Source organism: Diplotaxodon limnothrissa, linkage group LG13 (genome assembly GCF_057381915.1).
Source record: "Diplotaxodon limnothrissa isolate DT_005_m linkage group LG13, D_limnothrissa_male_GT1.1, whole genome shotgun sequence".
Taxonomy (NCBI): domain Eukaryota; kingdom Metazoa; phylum Chordata; class Actinopteri; order Cichliformes; family Cichlidae; genus Diplotaxodon; species Diplotaxodon limnothrissa.
Genome location: NC_140608.1, coordinates 18245704 through 18257819, shown reverse-complemented (window position 1 = coordinate 18257819; position 12116 = coordinate 18245704). Strand labels below are relative to the sequence as shown.

Sequence of the window (12116 nt, the reverse complement as noted above, 5' to 3'; positions counted from 1 at the left end):
TTATTCTATTCCAAGCCATTCGTGCATTTATGAAATTCCAGTGTTGCAAGGACAATATCAATTCTGCTTACTGTTTATTAAAGGGTTACGGTTAGGGTTAGGGTCAGTTGATCGGCGGACAGAGGCGGTTTCACGCAGCTTAAGTACAGTTTTTTGTTTTACGCCGGTTTTTCCCGAAGTCGCAAAGGTATGACGTCACAACATTCTGATTGGTCACTTGCAATGTTGATCCTGGAACAACATTTAGTATGATGATCTGGGAACAACACCAACACGAGGATATCAGATCAACCTCCTAACTTACCCTTATTTTTAGTATGTATTGCAATTACCTTTACAATGCACACAATGTAACACAAACTGAATATGAATATATTTCCACCTCATAACAATATGCCTTGAACGCTAATATACACACCACCCTTCAACATTTCTGGTGCAGTATCATCTCTCAATTAAATCCTTTAAATCTCAATACTTTTGTCTCTTAGCTTTCAGTCTTGAGGTTAACTGAGATTCAGTGCATGTATCCCACCCATTAAGAGTGCACATGCAGAGGCCAGGTCTTCCAGGTCATGCAGGACACACTAGATGGTTATACCCACATCGGCTGGAGGAGTGCTGGCATCAGCTCTTTCGATGGTAAAGATAGCAAGGGTAATTTGTTCCAGCTCCCTCTGAACAGCTGTAGCTTAGACACAAAAACATAGAAAAATGGCATCCAGTTTTAAAAAAAGAAAGAAAAAGGGCCAAAGCTACCCTTTAATGACGTAAACACAATATTAGGAACATGCACCCCAGTGTGCCACTATTTCAGACTACAGATTCAACGATAAATATAAATAGTTTGGGTATACAAGAAGATTTCCCAAAACATTTAAACAGGTTCCATGCAAATTACAACAACAACAACATTACAACATGCGACAACATTAGTTATTCAAAATTTGGTTTAATACAGATAAAAAACTAAACTAAAATTACCAACCAATTATTCTTTGAAGAGGATGCTTGGGTCTTCATTCAGGTAAAAAGGTAGTGCCCTGAGGACACACTCCCTCCCCTTTTCAATGGTTTCCTTCTGTAGAGAGTGGCAGAGATACAGGAAGAGAAAACAGATATACTTTAGGATGACAGAAACTCACATTATACGCAAAATGAATGACATATCCACTGCACAGATAGACATGTACACAAGACCAACTAATCATCACATGGACATGAATAGTTAACCTGTTGGGCAGGGTTTCCACCACATTATATATGTCCATAATGGAGGTAAAGACAAACTAATACATCATCTTTTTTGCATTCAAAACATAACATAAAAACATTCACTTCTGGTTTAACCTAAATCAAGGGATCAGATTTTACATATGTTTAGGTAATTTAAATTTTCCAACGTTTTGAGTACCAAACTTTGTCTTGCTTAATATAAATGTAAGTGCACTGTGCAGCTACCATACACTAGCTGTTTAAATTTGAAAATGATCTTATTAGCCATAATATTTTGCTACCAACAGAATAACGCACCTGTGTGGCTGGGGCCAAAGTTTGTCTAATTTTCTTCCCTGCAACGCCTCCTTTTTTCTTGAAGACTTTTATGAGCTGGTCAGTGTATTGGTCAAGTTGTGTAAAAAGCCTTGGAACATGTGCAGCAGTAGTAATCCTCACATATTCTGCTTCCACCTGAAAATATGTCAACAAACACAACATACTGTACTGTAAATATACATACTATATGTACACATATACAAACTAAAACTAATGTAGTAAGACCTCATTAAAGCTATAATTTTAACACAAACATTTACACAAAATGCTAATGGAGCCATTACAGCTTTTATTGTTATTTATCAAGTTCCAAAAAATATTGATCACAGCTGATCTGAAAAGAATTTCATGCCTCAGGCCCTTGAACTGCAACCTTTACCATGGTTCAGATGTGGAGAAGAAATAACAGGGGCATGGGATGGGTCACAAAAGAAAACTTAACTTATAAAACAGTTTTGTTTTTAAAAGTATAACAGTTCACATACCACATACAAGCTCAGCAATACCACATACACCACATCAGTATAGGAGGGAGCAGGTAAAGGCAGGATCTGAGATTTATAAAGAAAAAAAAAATTAATTCCTTAATTTCAAGAAGCAAATTATTGTTTGAATTACAACTAAATAAAATACTACTCAGAAGAAAAGCAAGAGATTGACACTGCCATGTGCAAACTTTCTATAGAAGCAATTATCACCAGGTCTGTCGACCTCCATTGTCTGTCCACTCATATGTCTTGAATAATTTTATTAAAAAAAATTAAGTGTGTACTTTCACAAACTGTAATTTATAACTACATTGATATGTATAACTCCGCTAGGAAACATGCTGTATTTACAGACCATTTTTACATAATACAGATTACTGATAGAGCAGAACAATGGTGTCACAGTGGCTTTCGCCCTTGACTTTTTGGATTTTAAATGTCACTTTATGCTATCCTTGCTATCCTATTCGATATTTCCGACTCTCGGATTACAGAAAAGGAATCCCAAGAAAGCAAATGGAAAAATAACCCCTTGAAAGAATAACCCCATGAACCCCTGTAGCTAATCCCTTAATAAAACAAAAAACAATAAAAATGTTTCTTACACAGTCCACAAAATAAGCATGTCCAGGACCCAGTAAAACTAATGTAAAACAAGCACACGCAAACGATATAACATGTCTTGTAAGACAAACGCAAAATATAACCATGCTGGACATATAGATACTACACAACATAGTCAAAGAAAAAAAGTGGTCTTACCTCTCAAAGAAACAGCAGCTTGGCGCCAAAACAGCCTTTTTCAGTTAAATTTGAAGTCTTGTGCATGAGCAGGCACAAGCCGTGAAACCTTCTTGTTCTGCGCGGTTTCATTACAACTGTTTTTGCATTACTGCCACCTTGTGGATATACAAGGTATATCGATCCTAATTGACTTAACTTAAATGTTATGCGATCAAGTAACACATTAGTATTATGTACGTTGAATAATAGACACAATTACGTAGACTTGATTAGAAAAACATATGTTAACTTAACAAAAACATATATTTTAAGTAAAATGAAAATAAATAATTAATATACACTGAACAATCCACCTCATTCATTTTTTTGAGTGTGTGTGTGAAATGCACATGTGCGTGACTGTGTGTGCGTGTGTGTGTGTGTGTGTGTGTGTGTGTGTGCATGAGTGTGTCTCAGCCTGCCTCTCCCTCCCCTTAAACACACCATTTTGAGTGTGACTGTGAATCCATGGCCTTATCAACATGGTGGCTGTACAGCTGCATCCACAGTCCCGCCACCTTCCGCGTCCCCACATTGGACTCTAACATGGCTTGATGCGTCCCAGCTCCCACCCTGACTACCAGCGAGCTCCATTAAGCCTTAGGAACCAAGTGCTGTGTCTTAGTCCCTTGCCTTTGTGATGCATGTTGGGCAACATGCATGTTGCCTGTTTCATGAGAAACTTACGTCAGCATGAATGTGACTGGGAATGTCTCACATTAGACTCGGCAGCTGAGGAGTTACATATTACGGTGCAGATCTGTTGACGTTTCATGATCACCTCCCCAAATCCCAGGTCACATTCTTGTTTTGTGATTTGGTCCATCTATTTGACTAACAGTACTAACAAAACAGCGTTAGGCAGGGTAAGTAGTACCTGGGAATTTGCTGGTCCAAATTCTGAGGCAGGTGCTGAACTTAAACTCTTGCAAGAGTTGGAGCAGGGCACGCACTTCCCACCTACGTCTTTCCTTCCATGTCTCATTCTGTTGTCCCACGCATTTTACAGTCTCGTCTCAAGAAACCCAGTACTCGCCGGTGGAATATCAACGGTTCACCCTTACTCAAAGTAAGCGCAACATAGTTCCCCCTGTGATGTGTTCACGTCCACCCATAGCGCAGTCCAAGTACTTCATTATAAACACATAGTTTTAATGGCTCAGTATGTCAGCAGACCAGATTAATGTCCTGAATATAAGCTTTAAAGGTGATTAAAGGTGTTCACATCTGCACTGGTTAAGAATTATAGCTTACTTTTTTGTAAAACCAAGATAAGGGCGATAAACGCTATTATTCATAGAGTTTGAAGGTAATTGCACTCCAATTATAGCTGAAATTCAGCACTTTAGCCTCCTAGTAATGGACTGTGAAGCCAAAACTGTCATCCAAATTCTTGCAGACTCCACTAGATTGTCTAGTCTAATAGATCCATAAGTTACAGAGAGTCCATTAATTTGCTGCCTACCAAAAGCTCTTTGTGAGCTGTTATGTGCAGTTACAGCTATGTAGTATGTCTGTTGTAGCCTTTGTGCATCTAATAATCAGTCCTCTCTGTCTTTGGGGGATGTGGCTTCGACTTGTGTTTTTGGGTCTTTTTTGTTAGCATTAAATCTACAATTAAGGCATTTCGTGTAAAGAGAGGTTAGATTTCAGTGTGCTCACCTTGTCTGTGTCTGAAATTGCATACTAATGTGTTATTTATTATGCTGATATCATGTGTGTGTTTTTTAGCCAGTCCAAAACATCTTTGCATTACCTGTAGTACATGTAGTATATTACATGTAGTACCTGACGTGCAGACTGTTTCTGGAGGATTATTAGAGTGTGCCAGCAGAAAACACATCTCACAACATAACAGACATTGCTCAGTGATGAGTAAGGCAGCAGAAATTAAACAATCCAGTTTATTTTCCTTTTTCTATTTTTTAGTCATTACTTTGTGCATCTCAGCTGAGGTTGGGTTACCATGGTAACTCATCTCCAACTTGAAACCTGGCTCTCACTTCAGTAGATAAACAACAGTGAACATTTTGAGTGTTTAGTTCATGGCATTTGGCATGGTATTTCAGGTGCATCATTGAGGCTTCATAGACGTGAGTCTTTCCTCGCAAAACAAATACAAAGCAGGTTATCGTTAAAAATCTGAATCCTGCATGTTTTGTCCCATGCAGTACAGTCAGTGCTGTTAATGAAAAGTCTGTGACATTTGCCTGAAGTACTACTAAACGAAAAAAGCTCTTTATTTAACATGTGATTCAGGATGATTTACTAAAAGGGGCTTTTTGTTAGCGGATTCTTGCTGCAGCTTTACCAAAGAACCACAGGTTTGATTTGTTTCCTTAAAGTCTCTGAACCTGAACCTTTCTGTATTGGTAGATAAAAACCTAATCAGTATCTGACTGATGTTTGTTGTTATATGTACTTGACCGTTTCTGTTCAGAGAAGTAATGCAATTAGCTGTACAGCCGGACCAAACACTTAACTCTTTCCAAAGTAGCGGTAGACCTCTCCTTGTCTCCTGTGACCCCCCATCATCAAATCCTCCTGTAATCCCTATCTACCAAGGATAGCTAAATCCTTTTCAGAGTTTTCAGGGACCCAAACGTGGTACTAGAACAACTGTATTTTAATATGATAAAGTGAGGAGGCTTTTATTTATTTTGTCATAGGTTGCAACGGACACTTGGAGATGCATTTGGGTTTGTAGTGTCTATACTTTAGATCCAAAGTCTGACTCTTTCTAATGATTAACCCTGAAGATTTTCTGATTCACCTTAGCCCTCATCACATTACAGTCTCTGTAGCTGTAAAAAAATGAGTTAAATCCTGTGATTCTAGGAACAACGGGTAAGACCTGTTAACTATGCTCTAACATGCTTTAACATTAGACTAACATATCTATCCCTTGCTGCCCAATCTGCCCCCCCCTAACCTCCCTCTCCTGTATACTATCAGCTGCTGCCCACCTTCCCCTCTGTCTTGCTTGGACCCAATCACATTCAAGCTCTTTCAATGAGCAGTTGACCAGGACTGCTCGGCTGGGGCCAGCATCAGCCAATAACACGGCTAATACTGTGGCAATGAAGACTGTTTCATCCAATCATGTAGCAGCTGACCAAGTCTTCAAGAACATCCCTGGCTTGCCTCATTTTGTATTGTTTTTGCTGTGTGGCACATTTTGATATAGTTTGACGCTGCCTAGCAGTTTGGTTCAGTCCAGAATGTGCGAGTGACCCTGAGGGCGAGGGTGTCCTGCGGTTGCCACAGCCTCGTTGGTAACAGGTTATGTTTGCGTCCTTTCTCTCCTCTCCTTTGCTTTCCGGAAGCAGCACAGAGACGTGTCATCTTCACTAGAGAGTGGCGTGTCCAAGAACTCGCTGTACTCCAGGACCACGGCCAGCTACATCGAAGGGGAGAGTCCCCACTTGCCCAGAGAACTGGACCACTCTTTGGGAATTGCACGAGAGGAGGTGCCCTGAAAATATTTCTTGTTCCTCCGTAAGTCATTGTTTGTTCCTTTAAGTCTGCATCTCACATTTAATGAAATGATTTTGTCTCCATCCTCAGATTGTGACAAAGGAGAAAGAAGTGCTGGAGTGGCAGAGGAAGTATGAAGACAGTCGACAGGAAGTGGTGGAGATGAGGTAAGAAGAGACACCTTGGGTTGTTATCGCTTTCATACACCAGGATCCCACACGCAGACACTGAAGCATGAATCTAACACCTAGCTGTGTTTCGGACTCCGCCCATTATCAACCGCCGAACCTCTCAAGCGGTTTATCTCGCTTAAGGTGTCAGACAAGGCCATGATTAACGGGAGACTGGATAGCCATTTAAAAAAATCAACACCTCGTCCTGTTGGCAAGGAGTAGAGATAAATAGATGGAGATCATGTGATGTAAATGTAGAGGTTTTACTGTTAAAAAGTTATATGTGAGAAAATATCCTAGGTTATGCTCAACTGAGCTCGTAACTAGCAGTAGCTACACTTGTTTCATGATGATCAGTCTAGGTTAAATTCATAGCTTCCAATTGGGGTTTTGGGAAAGATGTACAGTAAAGAAACTTTACTGTGTGTCAGCAGGTGGCGGGTGTCAGCTGTCTGCTGCTCAGTTAGTGTGGATAAGTCGGAGCTTACTTCATTTGAATGATTAGACTTTGGATAAGGAGAGGCTAAGAGGCTAAGGGGAAGGCATGGCTAATCTATCCTCTTACCTCTGGAAACTTGCTTTTAAAAAGACGAAGCTTCGTACTGGGTCCTGTTGCTTTTCTACTAGTTGTGTCGAGACACTTCAAACAACAGAAATTCAATTTGATTTTGAAAAGTTGTGCAGTAAATTTTGGAGCTAATTCAAAGCAAATTCTCCATTTCCTCTAAATACGGCGCATTTACTGTAAACCTGGACGGCGATAAGTAGCTCACAGGTGTTTGTTGGAAGGGTTCGAGCAACAGGCGGGTGGTGCAGGGCTGCACATGTCAGAGGGAGAGATGGGAATTTTTGGAAAAAATAGACTTCTTGGTATTCGATGTGAGGAGTCTTCTTTTTTGACTTTTTATGTGACATATACTGAAGATTTGCAACTTCTCATCCACAGGAGAATTGTAGCTGAGTATGAGAAGACAATTGCCCAGATGATAGGTGAGTTCACGTAACCATAAGCACGCAAATTTCATTTTAAAGCTGCTATTTTTGTTTCCCGTACTCTTCCACTTTATTTTACTCTTGTTCATTTGCAAACTGATCTGCTATAAGGTCCTTGTGAGGCCTTACCCAGTGCTACTGATCACAGATATTTGAATCTTATTTGAATTTTTTTTCTGTCCTTTGCAAAATTTCGCTTTTCTCTGTGTTTGCTTTCATATTTGAATGACGTGAACTGAATCCTCATGTCAGTGGAGGGGACAGCACTCTCCTTTGCCCGCTCTTGTTCAGCTTCTCTGGACTCATTAAATTTCACCGCAGGCTCACACTCCTGCATTATTCCTGCTCTCACCCACATCTTCCTTTCCACCTTTGAACATCCCCGAAGATTTGATTTTTTTTCTTTCACTGCGACCGGCTTTTTCTTTTTCCTACTCTCATTAAAACACTGTCACACACAGGAACAGTCTGCCTCTGCTAATGTCTAACACTCGGCTCTGTCACGTGTCTTGCCCTCCCAGCTTGACTTAACACAGTCCCTTCTTTTCTGTTCTGCTCCCATCTTTGCCCCCCTTACTATTTGATAACCCTGACAGGCATGCCAGGTGAGTAACGAGGAATTGTCTTTCATTTGTTTGTGTCAGCTCGCATCTCTCCATCCGTCCATCAGAGAGGGGAGCAGCTGTGCTCAATTTCTTCATCTCATTCAGAGCCATTCATTCATTTGTTTGGTTTTTGGGGGGGGTTTGGCTTTCACCCTGCAGGCTGAGACTAGTTTTTAAAAGAGAGACAGGACTGAATCTAATGAGTTTTAAAAAATGACTTTGTTGTTGTTATTGTTCATGTAAAGTACAATATTATACATATTCAGTCAGATGTAATACACACTGTAAATCTGTACATGAACACGTGCACTTCACCCATGACTGGCGATGGCTGTGAAGTCATTCGTGCAGATTTGGTGAGTTAACCGAGTTGCTCATCGATGGGAAATGAAAGGGATATTTGTAGGCTGAAATAGTGTAGGCACATTGATATTTAACACTGAAAGGTCTTGAGGCCACTCTGATGTTTCTCCTCTGTTTTTCTTTTCTCATTGTTCAGCTTTTTGTGTTTTGCATGCTACACTGGTTTATCAGAAATCCTCATATAGTGTAGTAAAACATCTTGTTGAATCATACTACCACAAATACATTTAGATATATTGTGAAAAATGTCAGAGAAGTCTTTTGTGTGTGTGTGTGTTTGTGTGCTGATTGGGGTCTTTTAACAGTATTTTTACCCATAACAGCAGTTTCTTCACCTAGTAGACTCTTTATCTGCATCCTCTCTATGTGTGTCCATCAGAGGATGACCAGAAAGAGAAATCTCTTTCCCATCACACCATCCAGCAGCTCATCATGGAGAAGGACCAGGCACTGGCCGACCTTAACTCTGTGGAGAAGTCTCTTGCCGATCTCTTCCGTCGTTATGAGAAGATGAAAGATGTGCTGGAGGGCTTTCGCAAAGTAACACAATTTATTCCCAGGTTTTTATCAATATGAACATCTCGGTTGGTCATCTCAGATTTTTTTTACTTGCCCCCTTGTGTCACCCACATACAGAATGAAGAGGTATTGAAGAAATGCGCTCAGGAGTATCTTTCAAGGGTTCGCAAGGAGGAACAGCGATATCAAGCCCTGAAAATTCATGCAGAGGAGAAACTAGACCGGTGAGTCTGTGCATATTCTTATTATGTCACATTTTCTGCAATAACTGTGTTATTTTCGCCACCACACTATCTACACTGTAAATGCAGTAAATGTAGTACAGTAATGCAGTGTCTTATGTGAATGCAAGTAAATGCTGGTGCTTTTTAAAGCTGCTAATTTTTTCACTATGTGCATTTCAGTTTTTCTTACTTCCTGAGCACAAAAGCTCATGAACAATATAAATTTTTGACTTCAAATACTTTGGTTTAAATGCTTATTTCAGTTCTTTGTAGTCATATTTTATTTATTTATTTTTTCTCGATATGTGATGTGATTTCTAGCGTTTGTGGGACTGAGAACAGTGTTGAAGTTTAGCTAGCAGTGAGTCTCCATAACATTGGTACTTTCCTGTACCAAAAACTGTTCTTTAAGTGTACAGCATAACTTATTGTCTGAGCTGAATTATGTTTGTATATGAGTCAGTGTAATTGGAAACAAGTCTAGCTAGCTAGCTAGCAATGAGTCTAGCTAACATTGCTAGCTGAAGCTAAACCAGTATTTACAGTGGCTCGTATCGAAACATATTTCTATAGATTACATATGATCCATATTAACTCTTTGTTGACTTTTATTTGCTTTTTAGATTTTATAGGCTTTTGTGAGTTGCGAAGAGGTGATTTCTTGTATCATTTGTGTGCCTCCAGGGCCAACGCAGAGATAGCTCAGGTGCGGGCCAAGGCCAAGCAGGAGCAAGCTGCCTCTCAGGCCAGTCTGAGGAAGGAGCAGATGAAGGTGGACTCTCTGGAACGCACTTTAGAGCAGAAGGTCAGTTTTAGGATATAAGAAGATATTAAATTAAAATTTTCTAAAGTTATCCAAGTGTATAATTTTTTGTTGCTAACTGTTTTACAGAATAAAGAGATCGAGGAGTTAACAAAGATCTGTGATGAACTAATTGCTAAGATGGGGAAGAGTTAGCAGGCCACATCACAATGAAGCCAAGCAGAAAATGAAGAGAAGCACTCCTTCTCAAATTGATGGACCTCTAAGACCAAAGTGGTCTTGGGGTTGTATTTCCTACTGACCATGTGTATACATCATCCACAGGATTGGCTTCCTCCTAATTACTCTGTATATTTTTGATGTTTCAGTGTATCGTACTGTATCAGGGGGTCTGCTTTCAAGTTTTATCATATCACTAATGAGTATGCCTGTGTGCGCGAGTGCGTGTATGATAATGAGAAAGTGCAAGCATTGTTTATGGGTTAAATTATCTATTATGATGTTGCCATGACAGCCACTGAGGGAGAAGACTGTTTACCCACTCCTGTTATTGTCTCCTCTTAATAAAGAGAAAGATAGACTTTGAAGATGAGAACCAGATTGTTAGAGTTATCCATAAAATGGTGATGCACCACTAAGAGAATACAAGCGATCACTATAGATTCTTGCATGTGAGAGATAAAGAAGAACTTGTAATGTTAATGTTTGTATATACTGTAGGAAACAAGACTTGTGCATTTTTGATAGTTATTCTGTTGTCTTCAGCCACTCCCCTCACATAACATTGTAGATATTTGTCATACTTGTCATAGCTTTTTTGATGAAATTGTGGAACTTTATTTTTGGGATTTTATTTTGATAAAAAGCAAACTAATTGTGACTGTGTTCAGTTGTGACCAGAAGTAATTTAATTTTGGATGAACCTGTCCTAGTCCTGCAATGGTTGTTTGTCACACTGAGGAATAACTTCTCTGCACAGCTACTGTACAGCATCTGCTTACAAAGTGCAATAAAAGATGGCAATACAGCATGCTGAGTTTAATTTGGTTCTTTTTTCTCATTTCCCCCCCATTTTTACATCTTTTATATTCCTCTATGTGATATCCACCCATCTTAATAGTACCATGTTGTACCCCTTCTTTCCCTTTAGAGATTTTGGCCCATATTGACATGACAACATCACACAGTTGCCTCAGATTTGGTGGCTGCACATCCATGATGTGCTTCCAATAACACCACATCCCAAAGGTGCCCTACTGATTTAGATCTAGTGACTGGAGGCCATTTAGGGACAAATGGCACATTATCATGTTGGGAACAGGAGAAGAAGTTTACACTGTGCTCATAAACATGGTCATAAACATGATCTACATGGTAAGCGTGAAATAGTCAGGCTTGAGTGTTTAGTAAGGTGGTAGGTAAGCAGACACAGCAGAGATTTTGGATTCCCAGTGAGCTCTGTTATACGTGAAACATAAACCAAACCTCCCCCAAATTAACTAAAAAAACAAAAAGCACATGGAATAGGACTAGCCCCCAATCATAATGTCATGCATACAGTGCCCTGCAATTAACACTATTAGAATATGCTGCATGCAAACATATCCAACCCTTTTCACTATAGTGAACTTCAATTCAAATCATGTACACTTTACAAATTTACTTTCAAATTCAAAAGAATTAGTTGAATGACTTGTTGTAATGCTTAAGAATAAATCAGATTGAATACTCACAGATTTGATAACTGTGGACCCCATAGTTATCAAATCTGAGACACAGTATCAATCATGTTGATTACAACTTTCCAGAAAGTTGAGAAAATACTTAAATTAGTAAAGCAGGGAAGAGGTGAAAGATGCACAACATTGTTTTAGCCTCTTAACCATTTAGAGGCAGTCCACCAAATTATAAAGCAATTAAGTAAGTAGTAGCATTCAGCAGACACATAACAATCACAATGCTACTCCATGCACGCTGGACAAGAAGCAAGCTGGTAAGAGAGCTGCTTTTATATCAAGCTTCTCCAGTTTATACAAACCCTCGCTTTGTGCAGGCTCATCACAGGGCATCATTTTTTTTTATTTTAATTTTGCTAAACTTTAGTTTTTCCTCCTAACTTCTGGCAATCTGCTCACTTTGTTCTTCTCTCAGTCGTCACTCTCTTCACGCTCCTC

General features: G+C 39.5%; 1 protein-coding gene and 1 long non-coding RNA gene across 10 annotated transcripts in view; one reads left to right on the top strand and one right to left on the bottom strand.

Moving 5' to 3' along the window:
* The window catches only part of tacc2 (transforming, acidic coiled-coil containing protein 2), a 50370-nt gene extending 39405 nt beyond the window's left edge, over positions 1–10965 (top strand). For 6 of the 9 annotated variants that reach the window (XM_085368797.1, XM_085368798.1, XM_085368799.1 and 3 more), the window contains 8 exons: positions 3835–3894; positions 6155–6295; positions 6393–6469; positions 7422–7465; positions 8816–8976; positions 9073–9179; positions 9864–9984; positions 10072–10965. In XM_085368797.1, coding sequence (XP_085224923.1) covers positions 3835–3894; positions 6155–6295; positions 6393–6469; positions 7422–7465; positions 8816–8976; positions 9073–9179; positions 9864–9984; positions 10072–10137 — 777 coding nt within the window. In that variant the 3' untranslated portion in view covers positions 10138–10965. The remainder of the gene's footprint in view (positions 1–3834; positions 3895–6154; positions 6296–6392; positions 6470–7421; positions 7466–8815; positions 8977–9072; positions 9180–9863; positions 9985–10071) is intronic. The other 3 variants (XM_085368804.1, XM_085368803.1, XM_085368800.1) reach the window with 1 other exon arrangement.
* On the bottom strand, positions 988–2891 carry LOC146620156 (uncharacterized). The gene is made up of 4 exons (XR_014906656.1): positions 2805–2891; positions 2040–2105; positions 1534–1689; positions 988–1081 (listed from the first exon to the last, which is right to left on the bottom strand). It is a non-coding gene; the product is annotated as an uncharacterized LOC146620156 (long non-coding RNA).
* Positions 10966–12116: the final 1151 nt, after the last annotated feature.